Here is a 20,713-nt window from a genome sequence, read left to right as displayed (position 1 = left end):
TTTGTGTGTAAATATTCGGCACTTGAAGGAAAAACACTCCCAAAGTCAATGCTAACATCTTGTTAGCATTTGAATGGGATCCTCCCTTCGCTTTTAGCATTAGCGCTAGACTAGCAATGTTTTTAAAAAGAAGAATCTTTTGTATTTAAATATACATTGGATGTAATTCTTAGCGTTGTGTGTTTAGTTTTACATTTAATTCCAACTGGGGTGTCATTAAACATCTTAAAGGACGCTTAGGAACAACAGAATAACATATGCTAAAAACTTGCTAGTTGCTAATGCTACGCAAACAAAATGGTGCATTCAGAGATTCATTTCTTCGATGAAAACGTTAAGGGGAAAATAAAATGATTTGGTCGATGTTTGAAGGGCAATTATCGGCGGTCGATTAATCGGTCGGGCCCTAATTTCTGTAGTCCTTCATGAAGACTCATTTTATGTGTTAAATCAAATTAAACCCGTTTTTACTTAGTAACACAGTACAACATCACCCCCCCTTTTTTTTTTAATCAATATACAAATAAGAAGTACGAAATAAACATCAATCACTGGTTAATAAACAGTAATCATGGAAAAATAATTCTTATGTAATAAACTTTAATGCAAATTTCAAATGAATCTGATTAGCTGATTAATCGATTGAATAAACGACAGATTAATCGATTCTAAAAATATTCGATAGTGACAGCACTACAGACATGTTAGCGTCCATATAGCTTGAGATGATGAGTCAAAGCGGTACGGCTGACCAAAGGTGACGTTCAAGAGTGTTCAGGTGAAGATATGGGCTGCCGACATTATTGAGTGTTGCTGCTGGTTGCCATTCATTTTTCATGTCACTCTCAGGCAAATGTGGAACATCATGCATGATCACACAACAGCTTGTGTGACAACCTCACATATTGTGTCACATGTCATGAGTGACTGTTGAGATGATGTTCTCTATTCCGTAAGCGTGGTAGAGCCGCCAAAATATTGACCAGACTGGATTCCACACATAAGGCTACAAATCCATGAAAGGTGTTAAGTGTGTATTTCTGATTTAATTTGAAAGCAAATATTTGTCATATAAGCACAGATGGCAAGAAACATTGATTGCAAGTTATGCCAAAACAGGCCCAGCAGAATTGTAGACAGATAAAGTAGAAGGCTGAGTTCCACACTCTAAAAAACGTTGGGTCAAAAGAAACCCAATTATGGATCCAAAATGGGCCGAGCCACTTTATGGGTCAATTTGGCCCAACTTCAAGTCAAGAAATGGGTCTTTTAGTGTAAAACAAGTCATAAATATTGGTCAGATCCTTTATTTGGATTTAAAAAAAAAAAAAGGTCATTTTGTATAAAACAACCCAGAAAGTTGGGTCAAATTGACCCATAATGACCCAATTTTTTGACCCAAGTAAAAGATCTGACCAATATTTATGACTTGTCTTACACTAAAAGACCCATTTCTTGACTCAAAGTTGGGTCAAAATCGACCCAAGTAAAAGATTCGTCCATTTTTGACCCAGCTGTTTTTAGAGTGCACTATCCACACTCGTAGCTTCGTGGGTGAGCTGGAGCCTATTCCAGTTGACGTTGGCCGACCGGAGAAGTTTAACCCGAAATGGCCGCCAGCACTCACTTCATAGATGGATGTCTTCTTGCGGCTCTCGGCCATTATGTGGTGAGATCGGTGGAGCTACAACGATAAATGGCTGAATCCGAAGCTCAGCGGCTACATGCTACAAACAATCCAAGTGCGCATGCGCAGCTCGGAACGAGCACGCACAACATCGTTTAGGCAGGTTGATTGACGAGATTTAGAACCAAACAAACAGCAACAGAAATCCATCGGGACCTTATCTTTAACAAAGCGAAAGCTGACACAACACCGGGAGTATTTCATGTCCGCTAAAGTCCTCCCCTAATGCTTCCGTAGACCCGCTGAGGCTAAAACACTTGAAAGGAAGGCTGTGGGCGCAATTAGGGATTAAATGCAATCCCACATCACTCTTCAAATGCTTGGAAGAAAGAGAAAATGTTTTTGCTGAGTGCGGTATGGCTGCTTTCTTGATTGGCGGTTGAGATGACAGTATAGCCGGCTAATTATAAGCCTCCGGTATCTGTGCAATTTTGACAGCAGATGTTGGAATAGCGAAACGAGTGAGAGGTCGGATCAGAGCCCATTTGAAGATCGCGCTCGGTTATGGTGAACTGACAAAAAAAATCTGTCAGGGAAGTGTGTAAATAAAATCAGCCAGGTGCACTTTCTATACGAGCACGTCACGCAAAGATGCTGACAGCTTGCAAAAAAACATTTTGCCCATTTCAAGGATGAACGCAAGATGGCGGCGGCACTTGTTTCAAGGAAAGCCAAAGCTAAAATACAGTCGCTCACTTCGTAAAAGGACTGGGGAGGCGCTTTCAAATCCCCCAACTGACAAAAAAATATTACAATTAAGGACTGCTGTACATCTTGCGAGCCTTCAGCAAGGAACGGAACATTCTCATTACCTCTACATGTCCGTCCAATTATCCAAACATTTGCACGTTGCAGCAGCGTGGGAAGAAAAACGACATTGACGCTTACCAAAGTATCACCGAGAAGTTTTGGTCAGCCAAAGGACTGAAGACACTCGAGATTGGCCGATTATCGGCGCCGATATTGGGCATTTTGGCCGATATAATGTCAATCTAAAACCATTTTAATCTCAGGGAGCTATTTATTAAATGGTTTCAGTTACCTTTATAAGTGATGCTACTGACTACTTGTTTTTGTTCGACATTAAAACAAAGAAATGCAAAACTTTAAGATTTCAGTATTTTTAAATTTGGGGGAAAAAACATTTACTGTAGAAAACTATCAAAAGCTATGGTATTTAGTTGCTTAAGATTCTATTTTACTTTTTAAGATGTGGAAGCTCCCTGAATGTTTTTAGAAATGTAGATGTTAATTATCTAAGATTAAAAGATATATATAAATTTTGAAAAGTCTGAAAAATTGTTCAGTAAACATGCTTTAAGACAGAGTCAAAATTAGCATTTGTATTTTACAAAATTTTTCACATCAATATTTTTTTCACCCCTTTTTACTAAAAATGAATATCAGCTTCAAATATCGGTTATCGCCTCCTTGACTACTAATAATCGTCATCTTTATCGGCCCTAGAAGACATGTAGACTGTTTCAAACAACATAGCAATTTAGCCATGTTAATCTATAGGATAAACCAGAGATGAACAAAAGGCAACAAATTGTACAAACAAGCCACCCTGGATTCCTAAAGTCACTGCTTACTTTGGAATCATGAATAAAAGGAGGCAGCATGGATTGCTTGTTTATCAAAGATGATTTCTTATACTTTCATATGCATTGGATTCACGAGCTGTGGTATGTTTTTCCTCCCCCTCGCCAGCCCGTAGTAGCTTATTAGCATTCATTTACAACAGCCCGTATTTGGACAGCTTGTGGAGAATGACAAATAGCATCATATTCCTGCCATGTCATTGAGACGGAAGATTTATTCGGCAGGTCTGCATGTTAATAGCTCAAAGTAGCAAGAACGCCCAACGGGAAAAGTGTTCATCTTCGGCAAGATCATGTAGGAGCGATACATTCATTTCTCTGGGAAGACACTTGTGTTATGTAGCAGCGATTACAAGGAAATGATTAAGTTGTGGATGCGGCCCAGCAACAATACAGAAGAGTGCATAGCTTCTAGAAGAGGATGTGATTTCCCCGGGATATGTGGCCCCATCAATCGTGTTGGAGGACCAAAACTGTAAAAAATCCAAATAAATAAATGACTAAGTAAATAAATAAATGACTAAAAGTGAAAATAAAAACAGATATAAAAAATATATATAATTTGAAAATTTAATTAAAAAAAATTATCTATATGAAAAAAAAATATATATATATATATATATATATATATATATATATATATATAATTTTTCAATTATGTTTTTTATATCCGTTTTTAATTTCACTTTTAGTCATTTATTTATTTAGTCACTAATATATTTTAAATTTTGGCAGTTTTGGTCTATAATGCCAGGGCAAAATGTTGTCCAAATGTGTGGGCGGTCCTAAGCGTGTCTTGGGTTGGACTCTATCGTTGCAAACTGCCTTTCATATGTCTCGCCGACTTGAATAGAGAGCTCCAGCAATGGACGACTATCTTGTCCACTGGCACCTTGACTTGTTGCCGAGCAACTCAAGTCGCAAGTTGTGGTGAAAGTGGACAAGAAGATAGTCGTCCATTGCTGGAGTTCTCCAATCCGGCCCGCTCACTCGACCATTGAAAGGCAGTTTGCAACGGTGGAGACACGCTTAGGACCGCCCCCTCACTGGAATAACATTTCATCCTGGCAGTCTGGACCAAAACTCCCAAAATTAAAAATAAATGACAACAAAATAAATAAATAACAAATAAATAAATTACTAAATAAATAAATGAAAACAATTAAAAATAAAAAGTACTCTAAAAAATATAATTCAAAAATTATATAAAAAATAGATTTATTTATGTATGTATATATATATATATATATATATAGTTTTTATTTGCATTTATTTATTTTTATTTAATTTTCGAATTACATATTTTTTATATCCATTTGATTTTCACTTTTAGTAATTTATTTATTTATTTAGTCATGTATTTATTTGGAATTTGGGCAGTTTTGGTCCACCATAGATACGGAACAACAACGCGTGCTATTCAGATGACAAGGTGACGTATGTACGCTTGTGGACGCGAGAGCTCCACCCAACTGTCATTGGAAGGAAGAAAGCTCCTTGCCTTACACAAAACATATCAAGGTTTACAAGAACCTGTCAACCACATCACCAGAAAATGGTACAAAATTTGTGATAAAAGCTCAAACTTGTTTTCATTGTATGGCAATGAGATTGTTATGGGAGTCATTTCAGACACTTAATGTGTCGTTTTACACTTAAGAAGTCACATTTGCATGTTTAAGCGTGGAAAGATTGTCCCTAAAAGTGGCTGTTTGGTTCTGTGGCTAAAAATTCTTGTGTGAATAATCAGCGCCTACCTCCGATGTCGGGCCTCAGTTTGTTGTCGTAACCGTCTAGTAGGCCGTTGAGGATGTGTGTGACGTCACTCTCGTACACCTTTGGGGTCAGCACCCATGTCTTGTTCGTCACCTCGTCGTCATCATCCGTCTGAAAGGAGCTGCAATGAGGAGAACAATGCTTGCACTCAATTTTTGTTTTCAAGACGATGCTTCTTATGGTTGTCTTGATTAGGCTGAAAGAAAACACAAAACCGTTGATGTTACGTCCAGCCATTCATTCTCTGAACCGCTTCAGCTTTTGGATCTGGTGAACGGCATTAAATACACAGTAGAGTAAATGTTTTCAACTTACAATACATACAATTTTCTCAACTACGTTTCTTTATCTTGCCCAATGGAAAAGTTAATAACATCTCAAATGCCCTTAACTCATTCACTGCCATTGACGGATATAGATGTCAAAAATTCATTTTAACTATTTCAATTAGTTTACCATTTTTTCCACTTTTGTTAACAAGAGTATGAAAACCTATGATTTTTTTAATTGTACATTTATCACAGATATAAAATTTGTGATTAATCGTGAGTTTACTATTGAAGTAATGCGATTAATTACAATTAAGAAATGTAAACGCCTGACGTGATTAAAAAAAAAAGATTACTAAAAATTAGGGGTGTCAGTCGATTACAATTTTTAATCGTAATTAATCGCATAGATTCGCTAGTTAACTCACGATTAATCACAAATTGTATATGTGTTCTAAATGTACAATAAACAATTCTAGGTTTTCATACTCTTGTTAACAAAAGTGGAAAAAAAATGTTAAACTAATAGAAATAGTTAAAGATGAATGTTTGACGTATATAGCCGTCAATGGCAGTGAATGAGTTAACCATGAATGTCACCAAGGAATAGAAAAAGAAAAACACAAAAATGTCTTGCCCTTTCACGGACAGGCATGACGTGGTTCGATTGCATGTCTACAACAACGAGTTTTTGTTGCTGTTGTTGTTGTTTTTTTGCTGTTTATAATCAAATAGAAACATTTTTGGAAAGGAAATCATGATGAGTGCCGCAGTCAGGAATCATTAGTGTTGAGTTGCAAAGTATGATTGTGTGCATCAATAACTGAAGTCTTGTGGTTGTGTAGTTAAGGTAGATTTAGATTTAATACCTGTGACTACTGTAAAACGTTCCATACTTATTTTATATTGTGGTATTTAGGGAATGCAAGGTCTGATCTAAGTGCTCACAAATTTGGTTTACTCAAACACCTGAGCGTCTTGACATTTTATTTTTCTACCAATTCATGTATCATCACAAATAATATAAGTTCAAGTCAGACTCATGATCACATGTGTGAATGTGAGCAGCTATCTGAGAAGTGAAAATGTGGGCAGATTGACATACACGGAGTTGTCGAAAATAGAATTGTGGTCTAGTTCAAAGCTGTTCCACCTCCGGTAAGCATCGGAAGAGATTGGGGAGCCTTCAACAAGCTGTGAGCTTTCTTTTAGCGAGGCTTTGTGATTTGGGGGCCCTGAGTAGAAACCAGGCTGCTGGACATAATAATAAAGTCGGACGAAAAAAGGGGAGGCGGGAGTAACAGATCTGATAGCGTTCTCATGTTCCCAGGCCGAGAGCCAGGAATAACACTTTGACCTGCTTGCACTTTTTCTTTCGATTGCCTTAAGAGCCATCGTGCGCCATCCATTTCCACTTGGACATCCAGGCCCAAACATTAAATCTTAATTGTATTACTCGGATGGCCCCTTTGCAAAATGTCTAGCAGCCTATGTTTGGATTTGTAGTCCAAAAATACGTTTTTTTTTCTTTCTTTTTTTCCCTGGAGAGCTCAGTATTGTTCATTCGGTAATTTTACCGATTTGACATGTCATCATCATTGCTCTCTCTTATTCTTTATTTTTTTTGTATGTGGGTGAGTATGTGTGTGTGCGTGCGTGCGAGTGTGTGTGTGTATTCATTAGTTCACCTAAAACCTATTAAAAATCCCATACCGTTCACCTAAACCGAACACTTCCAGCCAGAGTCGTGAGGCCGTCAGGAGACCCGAGGAAGGACCAAAGAAAAGAAAGGAAAGTGAAATCCAGCACCGACCAGACACCACCCACCAGAGTCCTTCACCAACCCCAAAAATACGTTATTAAAATAATGATGTCACTCAAAATGTGGTTGCCACAGTTAGCCACTTGCTAAAAGCTATGCTCATATTTTTTTAGATCTTGTTACGCAAGGAATCTATCTTTAATCTTAAATTTTGTGTATCTTTTCAATTATTGTTGGTCCAATTCTGAATCGTACGACCGCAGCAGTGTATAAAAAGCACAGAGGAGTTTGTTTTTGCCGCTTCCTTCACTGTATGTGTGCATTCATGGAAAAGCTCCAAATGTAAGTAGATCAAAGGGAAGAGCCAGCACAAGCAGATCTGTGCTCTTGCCTGCTAATTGAGTACCTGAAGGTCCGCTGAGACGCCCGAGACAAACTTTGTTTCTCATGCATATGCATGCGCACGCGTGAGTGCGGCTTAACGAGAGAGATGTCTCCTTCAAAGGCGTCCATACTTCTCGTGGCATATCAAGAGGAAAACTGAATTTGCTCTGCATGCCGCACTTAAAACCGCAAACGGCTAATCTCAACCAAAGCGAGGACCGTGTTTACCGCCCAGTAAAACATGAAGACCATCGATAAAGATGATCACCATCCATCTCATTAGCGTCTTCCAAGGAAAGCCCCGAGTGAGAGAATGCAAGCATGCGTTTGCATGTTTCGCTGGCAGCGTGGCTAATAAACGTAGCGAACTCAAATGAACCTTTGTGCTTATCAGCGCTCAACATGAAATGAGTTCTACGCCCGTGCATCAAAACAACGGCCCCCGCTTTGGATGTCACATTGTGACCAACGGTCCTCCTACACCACGCCATGAGTCACTTTTTTTAGTGAGGAACACAAAGCCAATTCCATCCGAGACAAACATCATGCACAAGTTGAGGAGAAGATGACTTCAAGTGGGTCAGCCGTTATATTCTTAACTGACCTGGGAAAGCCGGGCTATTTATGGCTTCAACTGAAATCAGATCACGTCACACTACAACATCATGAGATCCAAAATAAGAGCATTATTGAACAAACGATACATTCAGATTTATTATACATAAATATGTTTGCTTTTATAGTTTCGACCTGCGCTAAAACTAAGGCAACCCAAGTGTGACGATAAATTAAACAAATCTGTGGCTTTACCACTTGAATTTGACCTCTTTCAAATGATTAACAATGATATGTAAACAATCATGTGGACGAAACTTCGTATGTAAGACGGCGCTGTTTATTTTTATTTGCGCTAAATTCACGACAGACCAAAGAGGGTCCGAGACGGCAGTGACTGAGACGAGCGAGAAAACCAAAAACCACGTGACTTGGTACACGCAGGCCGTCATTGCTGCGGCCACCTCCGACCCTCCAGTCCGAAATGAGTTTGACCTCAATACCTTGCTGAGGAATACGACAGACTCTTCGACTTGGAAGCAAAGTGGCAGTTTCAGCCCCTTTTTTCTTTTGTCCTGTTGAACGCTCAACACTGAAAAGGGGAAACGCCAAAATCGACATTTACATAATGAGTAGGGATGTCCGATACGATACTTAAATCTTCAGTACTCACCGATACAAGTACAATTAGAACTTATGATACATAAAATTTCCAAAACCAATGACAGGTGATTTTTTTTTTAAATACCTGTACTGTATCCTGATTATATCAAATTTCCTTAAAATTGCTTGAAATGAATATCAATTATATTTTTTTCAATTTGCTCGTAAAAGTTCATTTGCATAGAGCACACAATAAAATGAATTTCAAAAAACAGATAAATAAAATTAAACTAATAATCCAGTGGCCAGGAGAAAAAAAAGCGCCAATTAAAATATGTGGCTGTACAACTTTTTTTAAGATATACAGTGAAGTGCAAATAATTCATTTTAAATACAATAGTGCTTCAAGTAATTTAGTCATATCTACCATGTTAAGAATTCCTCAAGCTGTTTAATTATATCTTGTTTTGAAATCCATGCTTTTAATTTGGAAGGTATTTCCGTTTCCTGTTTCATGTTTGTCATTCATCTCACAGCAGTGCAGTCGTCAATGACGATATACAATATAATGTACAAAGATCCGTCTGCACTTCAGAGCTAATTAAATTGTTGAGTACAACTGAAGAATAATGAGCATTGAATCATGCAAATCACAATCATAGCGTTTCAACATTCTGCGTCTTTATTTTCCACAGGGCCAACTTTGCATGTCCAAATGGCCTCGTGTCTTTCAAAGTTGGACCACTTTGTGTAGTTTGATGCTGCATGATGCAATCCCGCAACACAACATTGTATCACAAAGTAGCATCTTACTGAAAGCGGGGCTTTGACAAAGACGTCTTATGTAAGTGTATCATCACAGATTCTAATTTGCCATGTTGCTATTGAAGGAAACACACAAGCTGTTTGATTAGACGACAAAGGTTAATCACACTAGACTAACTTATTAACTAGTAAAATCGCTTGGATGGTTTAGAACGGCAAAACGTATTCAAACAATAACAACAGCAAGACCTTAACGGCACATTGCTGATTCACGCCCACTGGCCACAGCTAAAACTACATCCAATCAAAATCTACCATTATGAAAACATTTTTGGAATAACTCTTTCAGACCTGTAAAATGAAAATATGCTTCCTCGACAAAGTATTTTCGTACAAATATTATAGCATAGCTGCTGCATTAGCTAGGTGGACAACACAACCAGCATTTAATGGGCTCTTCTATTTAGAAGTCTCCCGATACAACTTTTTCACTCGCGATACGATACTGATATTGCACCCTAGCGATACATGCTTTGACTTTTTTTTCCCTCTTTGAAATGTTAACCCTAAACCAACTATTCAAATGAGGAACAACAATCAGCAACAGTAGGTATGGCTTATTTATTTCAAACATTATAAATTCAATCTTAAACATTGATAATGGGCCTTATACAGTAATGCGATATTGTGTTTTTTTTGGGACTGATATCAGACCAATATCAGATCTCAATATTGGATGGGGACGCCCCTATTTCTATGACAGCAGAGGCCACGAAATGAGACAATACATTTATTATGATGTTAGCATAGGTTAATGATGACCGTGCATTCCGACTTTCAAATATTGCTGCCGTAGGAATGGAACTCCGTCGTAAACAGAGTATTGACAATTGTGTTGATTTTGTAATGTGAAGTCAGCTGTAGCTCAATATGATAACCGAGAGCCTTCAGTATGATGCATGGCAGGTTTATGCCACAGCAAAGAACAATGTGAAATACCTCCCTTGATAGAAATGCTTGTTGGAATTGTTGCTTATATCATACAGGCAATTTCATGAAGTTCATGACAGACTTCTGATGCATCAGAAATGTGTACTTAAGTTGTAATGCATCCATCATTAACCTATACTAACACAGTAGGAAAGTAACTAAATATTTTCATTGAAAACGTGTAGACCATAAATACAAACCGATCCTAAAAAAAACACAGGTGGTACATCTACGCCATTCAAACGTATTGCTTATTTCTTTAAGTGGCCGACACACCCATCAAGAATCATGAGCGGATGTTATAAGAGATGTCTGATACGTGTATGATGCAGACCAGGGCTGGACTGGCATTTTGACTTTGCCCAACGGCCCGGGCCTGGCCCGACTCCTGACCATACCTGTCTAACACATTGTTAGATATTTTGACTGATGTTGGTTCAGTACTTCAGTTTGCTATCTATATTCAAAATGGATTCATGGATTAGTCACTCTAAATTGTGGGCCATTCTCTTGGGGTAAAATGGAGGGAAATAATAACTAAAATGCCCCAAAAGACGACGGCCAACCGGGCATCTAACCTGTATGCCAGATGGCCAGACCAGCCCATGCTGACCAATCAAAAACTATCTTTATGAAGTCCCAATCTTTAAGACAGTACTGAATGTAACAAGCCTGAGTGCCTAATAAAGTGACCTGTGAGTGTATATGCCTCCATTTTTCCCACCTCTCTATCTCGTAACAGACGACAAACCATCCATTCTCTCCTTCTCCATCTTAACTCTAACCATAAATAATGTTCCAACAGCAAGAGAAAGGCACGCAGTGCATCCCTGGTTCAGCTGCACAGACCATGTCTGTTGTATGCTGTGCTTCCATACTTGTCGATGTAACCGTCTGCCATTTTGAAATGAAGACAAGGAAGGGAAAAAAAAACACTTATTTGAACGAGCGTCCACAATGTGCTCTCTCTTCTTGTGTAGCCGACCGTCATCACACACACACAGTCGCATGTACGTAAGAGCCGTTTGGCTTTTGGACTTAAATACACTTGATCCTTCCAAACGGCTTAGCTGTAGCATCACTTGAGCTGTAGCTCGCCTGTGCTATTTGAACAGCAGCCAGCGATCATGCAAAGCATTCCTTAAATATGAATTATGACGCTCGATGTGCGCCCCAAATTAATTCCTCGCTACTTCAAATTCACATTCGTGCACACGAAACACGTTTAACGGACAGTGCGTTACGAGTGACGTGACACACGCGAAGAGGAACGAGGACGACGACGTGATATTTGGCGAAATTTGGTGCTTAGCATCGTCGGCTAGGCGAAGGAAGGCTAACGCTAGCTGACATTAGCATGCATGCAGCCTGGCAAGAATAATGGGCAAGTGGCTTGTATACCTGCTGGGGAGGTTGACGGCGATCAAGAGCCAGACGAAGAGCTTCGCCATGGCCGTCGAGCACTTGCAGACTGCATTTGGTGAATCCGTCGTCATTCTCACCATCTTTTGGCGCAGATGCCCGTCCACTTGTTCAGTGCTTTCCCAGCCCACGATGCATCACGCAGCCGCTTTTTCTTTTTTTTTTCTCCCTTTCTCCTTCTTCACGCGAGGAGCGCAGCCAGGCTCGTCATCGAGAAAATAAAGCGAGTCCAAAAACACTCATATAAATAAATAACAAAAGTCGTCCCTGTGCTGCGCTCTGGTCGTGCGGGGCCGTGGAATGACACACCTAACGGGATGTGGAATTTGCCTAGCTTGTCGGCGTGAATGCAGATTGGGAAGCAGGCTGCGGGGCTGGCAAGAGACCCCGATCGAGGCACGTTGCTGCAGCGCGGATCAACACACGCCCGGTTTCACCACGCACACACAGACGCACACGCGCTCCCACAGCATCTTTAGCTGCGTGCTAAGCAATTATTTATACTGACATTTCAGACGTTTTTGCAAAGAAAATCCAAATCAAACAAGTCATCAAGGACCGAACTCATGACTCCCAAAACATTCAATGGAAAAGTCCCCAAAAAGTTCTGCACATTTTCATACACTGGTCCTAATAAGTTGATGGTTTGATCTGTTTTATTGTATGACTGCCACCCGATGCTGGTGTTGATGTCACCTGTCAAACGGTGTTTGTGTTTGTGTGAAATGGATTCGTTTGTTGATGTGGTCGAGGATCCAAATGCACTGACTGCATACAGTCAGCACCGCGGACAGCTCCCATAGCTGCTCATCAGCACCAAGGACAGTTCTTTTGAGGTTTTTTTTTTCCTTTTGTTTTTTGACGCTCGCTCAAATCTTAATCAAGCCTTGGCGGTGTTTGCAAAGTTTATTTGGATCTCGACAAGTCTCGAGATTTGGGTCTCGACAAGTCTCACTTCTTGTATGCTTTTGAGCTATGTTTGAATTTGAACCTTGCACCTGCTGGTCGGTTGTGACAAATGCAGTGACGGAGAGAGAGAGCAAGAGAGAAGGGGGTAGACGGGGGACAGACAGACAGAGAACCAAAGACAGACTTTCTCTTGGTCATTGTGGATCTTGAACACGCTGGATGCATTCATGCGGCCCGATGAACTCCACATGCGACCTTTTCACCAAGACAACCAACAACACTACCTTCTACTTTTTTATTTTTGTCCTCGTGTGGATCCTCTCATGTCAATGATGACAAAACAAATGTTACCAAAAGAAACAACGAGTGGTTGGCATGTCTGCCAATATGTCCTTCCATTGACCAGTCAAGTTTGTATATTGCTTAACCCCTTCAAACCCATGGATGGTTGCAGTGGACATGACATAGTCACGTGTCTAAACCAATAAAACGCCCAAAAAATAAGTTGGATGATGTCATCACTTCCGGTTCATGATTGGATCTTAACTAACCAATCACAATCGCAAGTTGATTTGCATGATGTTCATGTTAAAAATGTTGCATATAAGCTTGATAAGTTTACAACACGTTACAGCCATGTTATCCTGACGTCTACTATAACAACTAAAACATGAGATAACCCTCACCCCACCACAAAAAAAAATCCACGTTCTTCTTATGTGGGAAAAGAGTCAAAATCAGCACACACACAAAAAAGAAAGAAATTTTGCCCAGCAGAAAAAATGCGGGTCTTAAAGAGCAACAGTCAACTGGGATGGGCTCCAGCTTACCTTTCAAGATAATAAGTGAAGGATGGATAGTCATATATGTACCAAACTCACTGTTCTCTACAGCGTGCAGCCTGGTAGACATATCTTCTTTTAATGATGTTGACTTCTTATCACTCTCGCTATGTTGTGCTGAGCAGCCAGGACACTGACATTTCGTACAGTACGTGTTGCCAAGCATCTTTTGCGGAATGTTTCAAATTCTCTGGTCATCATCACATTTTTTTTCCCTTTACCATTGCTCATGCAAAAAATATAAAATAATTGTATGTACAATAAATAAGAATATGCACATAATAAATAACATGCACGATAAAATGAGATCACATTTGAGATTATGAAATTGTTCCTAATTGATTATAATGTATTACAAGCAGCTGGATACTCATCCATTTTATAACTGTCATGTGGATAAAAAAAAAATATATATATATATGTATTCATATACTGGATTTAAAACTCATTCTTAAATCTCTCCAGAATTTTTTTTTTCATAAGCGAATCAGTACCGTTGATGTGGATATAAATGAAATCATGAATGCACTTTCAACATACTGTGAAAAATGATTGCAGCTTTGCAACACACGCTCGCCCCATTAGTGTAAAATATGTTAATTAGGTGACTCCTTGAAGTGGCTGGGGGGGGGTACATATACTTGGGATATCAATTAAAAATGAGTATGCAACATTTACATCTGGGTCAGAGATGATGTATAGAATTTCAAATGTTGAGTAGAGAGATAAATAAGGAAATGAATAGCGTATAGCAAACCCTTGCTAAGGCTTTCCGAAAGAGAATACATTTAGCAGAAGAGAAAAACCTGAAAGCCGCAAGCCAAAAAAGAAGAAGAAACCAAGCAGAATGAGAGAGGCAGGTGCATGCTGAAAAAGCAGGTGTTGGCGTATCCGTCCCAGCCTGATGCGTTAAGCCCAATTTGCCACTTGGAACATGCAGCTCACGTGACACACGCCTGACTTTCTTGTGCGCCGCTGCTACACTAAGTCTCTTCCATAAGAGAAGCAAGTCAAAACTCATTCATTTGGTACATTTTTGAAAGTGGCCAACTACAGCAGAATAACATTCCAGCATGAGGTTGTGCTTGATGAGGTTCGAAGAGCACCGTGCACGTGCATGTGCCTTTATTGCTTGCAAAAGAAGTGAAGTCCACTCCATCATCTTCATGAAACCCTGGGTGGTATTGTGACCCGTTTTGGACTTTTTGATGGTTCTGACCAGGCTATTTCAAAATAAAATATCACTCGGAATTCAACATACGTTTTATGAATAACATAATTGAGTGATTTTATTTTGACAGTAATGAACACGCATTGTGAACAAAAGGAGGTTCATATCATTGCGGCAGTCTGTTGCTTGCTTGATTTTTGTCACGCACACGCACACGCACACGCACGTACACGCACGCAGTCAGCAAGAGAGACAGAGATGTCAAATGTAATTTCCTTGCTTCAATTGTCACAGGCCACATTTGCGCCACTTCCCCACCTGTGGTCTCGTGTACTCGCTTACCTCCGCAAAGCTTTTATTTTTGTGGGTTTAAGACTCTGAAGAACAACATCGGTACTTTTTCTCAATTCCACAAGGATTTGTGGTTGCCCAACGTGATGAAAATTTGTGTAGTAAACAAAAGCATCTGGCTTGGGTGCGTATATAAATAGAAATGATGCAAATCATTCTTGAATCAAAGCCATTAGATGCCTTGTGGGCAGTGACAGCTCCGCAATTACCATGCCTCATATTCTGGTTTGTCTGCCAAAAAAAACTCCCAATTTTAATGGTTCACCAAGCGTATTGTTTATAATAACACATGCGCACGCATGTCTTGGCTGGGATGATGCGATGTGTCATTTTTTGGATAAAAAACAGTGAGTGTTGTTCTTTTTTTTGTTTTTTTTGCATGAAATTTTGATGATGTAGGTTAATGTGGCTGATCACACAGATGCCCGGCTCCACTTTGCAGCCCACACATATGCCGTCACAGCCCCACTTGCTTAACGTCAAGCTGTGGGAGCACAAGCATCTACTGTTGGACGCCAGAAGCAGCCTGGCATCGGACGCCGCATGATGTAACCTCCGCAGCTCAAACATAACAATATCGCAGGGGAAAACAAGACGTGGCTTTTGCAGCCATTTTTCTCCACTTTAGAGAAAATCTAAAGAGTAACTTGAAAGATCCACACTGTAAAAAATAAAAAAATAAAAAAAACTACCTAAAACTGTAATATAACAGAATTTTACCTTTTATTTGACTTTTTTTCTGTATTTCAAAAATATCATTTAATTTAGAAAAATAAGCTCTGATTTTACATGTCAAATGTAAAACAACATGAAATCACTGTAACTGTAAAAACACACAATATTTCCGTTCTTTTATTTAAAAAAAAACTCTATTAGAAATGCATATATTGTTTGTTAAAATACTTTCACAAATGTATCGTAATTTCATAAATATGTGTCTGTTATAGGAATAAAAGGTAAAAAATTAAATCAACTTAAAAAAAAAAAAACATTTATATTTACTGAGAAATTAACAATAAAAAATTGTAATGTTACCATAATTTCTTGAAATAAAATGAAAGTTTTTTTTAAGTGAAAATAACTACAATTTCTGTAATGTCCTAGATGGTAGCATTCATTGTATTAACATTTATTTTGAAAGGACGTCTTATGAGAGGTAAGGCGGAAGCTTGAGAGGGTGAATATGCAAAGCAAAGAATTGGATTTACGGATGCTGCCTCTGCTGAGGCATCAGCACTATCAAGTATACATTTCATGAGATCTAAAATTATAAACAATAGTGGCTGTGTGGATCAGTGGTAGAGTGGTTTTCTGGTACCCCTGAGGTTTTGGGTTCGATCCCCTAGGTGAACATGTTGAAGTATCGTTGAGCAAAATACTGAACTTCTATTGCTATCATCATAAGGTGAATGACTAGTCAAAATGTAAAAAAGTTTGAGAGACTTGTAAGGGTGAAAAAATGCTATATAAATGAATTACCCTAACAGTAAACTGTTGCAATTTTAAACACAATAGCTAGTTTTTCAACAGTTATTGGCCATGCTTTGAATGGTCAATCACATTATTTTTTGGTCATATACTGTTATATTACATACAATTTTGTTAAAATTACATTTTTTTTACAAAAAGGTAATTTCCTGTTATTTCACTGTATTTTTAAGCTGCTGGAAAATTACTGTTAAAAAAAATTAATTAATGGCTTTTCAATTCTTGTGGAAATTGCTCAGTGGACAATACGAAGATACACGAGAAAGAAGAATTGAGAACTAAAAACAGCCAATCATGCATTTGCCATTCTGATTTGAACCCTCTAGAGGCTTTAGACGTTTGTGATTCCATGCCATGGCATAGTTTTCTCACGCCGGCTTGTGTTTTATCAATCACAAATACAATCTGACTTTGATCATGTTGAAACGCTGCATAAAGTGTAACACAATTGCACAAAAAACATAACATTTGTAAAGTATTTTGATTATTTCATTACATGGTAAAGTCTCATTTTAGGAGTGGTGATAGGCAACAAATGCATTTTTTTCCTTTTGTTGAAGGTGGTTTAAATTTATCTTTTAAATTTGTATTTATCAAAAAAGCAACGGGATCAATTTGAAGGACAATTTTCAGAGTGAAAAAAAATAGAGTGAAAAGAGAAAGTCAACCCCAACATTTTCTTGACAATAATATGCGCCCAACTAGTCTAAACACAGCATTCTGATGAATATTGTATTTATGGAATAAGAATTGTGCTGCAAAACACAGCCGTTTTTCATCCATCTCAGGGGGCGGCCATTTTGACACTTGCGCTTGACTGAAAATGACATGACAACCAATCACAGCTCAGCTTGTGAACATCACGTGACCAAACAAAGAAAACAGGTGAGCCGTGATTGGTTGCTACCTGAAAAACTGTGATGTCATTTTCATTCGACATCAAGAAGCAAAATGGCCGCCCTTGCAGATGCATAAAACTGGTTGGATTTTGCCTCTTGATTGAACTCTTATTCCACAAACGCAAGATTTGTGTTCAGACTCGTGGAGCTGCAAATAATTTTTTTTTGTTAAGACAATTAATTTTGGGGTTCCTGACACTGATTCGGTGGGCTATACTATACATCCAGTATAATGCATTATTATTATTATTACTATTATTGTTATTATGATTATTGTCATCATCACCATTATTACTCTAGTTGTTATATTCTGTCCATAGTCTCACTCATTTTTGCTTATTTGAATGTAATCATTTGTATTTGTCATATTTAGTGAGATCAATTTAATTTTTTCCTGTCTAATAAGAATATGCAGCGTGTTGAAGGGATTCTTGAGCGAGTTGATGGTTCTTTTTTTCCCCTTCTTGAATTTGATTTTGCGGGATAGCATTCCGTATTTTTTCAAACTCTGGGACACCGTGACTGACCTCTTGCAAGTTGACTGTGGTTTGATGCGCGTGGTGTCGTGGTCAGCGCAGAACACCCTTGCTTTCTAAGTGAAATTGGTTGACATATAGGTCACCAACAACTCTTATGTCAACTTGAAGGGACACAAGTGAATGGCCAGTTTTTGGGCCCTCCTGAGACCCACTTTGATTATTTGACAGTATATTTAATATTAAAAGTCAGAGCAATGTTATTGTGCTTGTTATCCATTTTTCAGTTTGATATTGTTTCTCAGTTGTTGCTACTTGGCTAAAGTGTTTAAAGCCATTTTTGACAAATACTCCCAGTCAAGCCGATTCTCTGCACTTGTGCGCCCAAAACGAATCTCTGTGAAGTGGTTGCCAGCATCCGCTGATTTTCCTTTCCAGCCGAAATGTAGACGACCGCTTTCATAGCGTCTTTATGTTTGAATTTGCTCTGCTTGAAGTGAAGCACGTATAATCTCCCCTCCCAAAGGTAGATTACAGCCAGTTTGGCTTTTATTTTCTATTGTTGCCACGCTCCTCAGAGTCACGGCTTTATTGAAAATAAACCGCAAACTGAGGCCAAAGTCACTCATGCACAAACTATGGATTACATACGAATGGCAAATAACAATAGTTGCGCAATTAGCGGCCAAGCTAGGTAGACATTCATACGGGATAATAGATGCAACAGGGGCAGACTATTGAAGCAATTATTACTTACTTATTGTATATTGTATGAATAACAAATATAAACCAAACAGATTATAACATATATATATATATATATATACATACATATAGTTATTGGTTTCCTTGGACAAGGACTGCGCTATGCAGCCCAATTATCTTAGTGCAGATAAAAGCTTTGTAGCCAAACCATTGCATCAGAAGCAAAATGGAGGCCTATGACAAGGGGCAATCTTCAAACAACATTTTACTGACTATCAGCTCTTGTTGCCGAGATTGAAAGCCTTTTAAAGCACAGCCAAGAAGAAGAAGGAGCCATTTAATTTATTTACCGGCTGCCATCAGGACGCCATTCAAGAGCAGAAGCGCGTCATTCCGGGTCATAAAGAAAATACTTTTTTTGAGAATGAGAAGTTTTTCATGGCTAAGCAAAATGCTGTGACTCACGTCGCTGCAGACGACGGAGCTTCAATGTATCTTGATGTTATTTTTAGAAAAGGCGTCGCTGTCATTGTGTGAGAATCCTGCAGAAAATACATTTCATACACAAACGAAGACATCACATCCAAATGTAACATTTCTGTAAATGTCCTACACAAATGAATACATAAAGGTTTGCAAATGACACATTTTCTTTCTGCTTGAGGCTGCTTATGAAATTTGAGTGCTCTCCACACATTTTGGCTGCATGCAAAAATTAGCTGTTATTACTCAGCTTCTGTTGTTGGATGGATTCCACGCTGACGTATGTCGATTTCCAGTGCAGTCATTTACATTTTCCGAACACTTTTTTCCATTACTCACACACAAACCCATTCCATAGCAATGCTTCAAATACATCAAAGCAACAGTATGTACACTGTGTAGATTCCTTTTTTTTTCTGTAGAGCTCAGTATTATTCATTCGGCAATTTTACCAATTTGACATGTCATCATCATTGCTTTCTTTTCTTTTCTTTTTTTTGTATGTAGGTGAGTATGTGTGTGTGCGAGCGAGTGTGTGTGTATTCATTAGTTCACCTAAAACCTATTAAAAAATCCCATACCGTTCACCTAAACCGAACACTTCCAGCCAGAGTCGTGAGACCGTCAGGAGACCCGAGGAAGGACCAAAGTAAAGAAAGGAAAGTGAAGATTCCTGTTAGAGTGCGTAATACAAGTAATACTGCAATTCTTCTAATATTGACTTGACTGGTGTCAACTGTTGCTGCTCTGGAAGTTGATTTCTTTGGCTTGACTTCCTGACTGGCCTTTTTCTCCACTGCCAACCGACTAAAAATGACCAATGAGCAGAAGGAGGTCGATGGTAATGTGCTGGGGATAAAGATGAAGACGAGATGTAATGCGAGCTGGATGCACGATTTGATGTAGCACATTTTCCAGGTGTCAGCTTCCTGCGGAGCGCATAAGAGCTTTTTGCTTGCTAACTCTTGATGCGTTTTCTGGCCGGCGTTCAAATCTTCATCGGATTTTTTTTATCCGTCTTGTCTTGTTCGGCGCCCCGGATCTCTTCCCGCGTATCTCTCTGCCCACTCTCGCTCCCTAACCGTCGCATGTGAAGTTCACCTGCCCGCAGCGGATGCCGTGAAACGGGTTCGGGCTACGGAGGAGTCACTGGAGAGGTAGAGTGAGAAGGGCAAAGGCAAGATAGCGCTGGTCCGCATGTGCCCCGGCGGGGGCCGTATCTGATGGCCTGCCAATCACGCGCGAAGCCGGCGTGGCCTTGTACTTGAGGCTCGGTGCATGCTTTGTTTTCACAATCCTTCTTGTCTCAAGCTTACTTCATTTACACCCGCCATGGCAACTAATATCAAATCCCTACTACAGTTCAGCATTGAGCGTTTTTTGAATTGAAATCTGCATCTGCCTGACAAAATTCATATCGGTCGATCCCTAATTTGGATCACTTTTTTCTTTGTGCAAATAATGGATGGAAAATTGAATCTACGTGAGGCTCAAACTATACGAACTAGTCTAGTAATGTCAACCTGGGATCAAATCCTCAAGTGAAAACCGTCCAGGCTAATTATTTAGCTG

General features: G+C 39.1%; 1 protein-coding gene across 4 annotated transcripts in view; it reads right to left on the bottom strand.

The window, feature by feature from the left end:
* gabrg2 (gamma-aminobutyric acid type A receptor subunit gamma2) overlaps positions 1–12,262 on the bottom strand; it is a 44,191-nt gene extending 31,929 nt beyond the window's left edge. For all 4 annotated transcript variants that reach the window (XM_077546160.1, XM_077546161.1, XM_077546163.1 and 1 more), the window contains exons 1-2: positions 11,797–12,262; positions 5,049–5,188 (exon numbers count right to left, since the gene is read on the bottom strand). In XM_077546160.1, coding sequence (XP_077402286.1) covers positions 5,049–5,188; positions 11,797–11,900 — 244 coding nt within the window. In that variant the 5' untranslated portion in view covers positions 11,901–12,262. The remainder of the gene's footprint in view (positions 1–5,048; positions 5,189–11,796) is intronic.
* Between the last annotated feature and the right edge of the window lie 8,451 nt (positions 12,263–20,713).

The sequence above is a fragment of the Vanacampus margaritifer genome, chromosome 16, assembly GCF_051991255.1.
Source record: "Vanacampus margaritifer isolate UIUO_Vmar chromosome 16, RoL_Vmar_1.0, whole genome shotgun sequence".
Lineage (NCBI taxonomy): Eukaryota > Metazoa > Chordata > Actinopteri > Syngnathiformes > Syngnathidae > Vanacampus > Vanacampus margaritifer.
The sequence above is the reverse complement of the archived record's forward strand: the minus strand, read 5'-3'. Positions and strand labels throughout refer to the sequence as shown.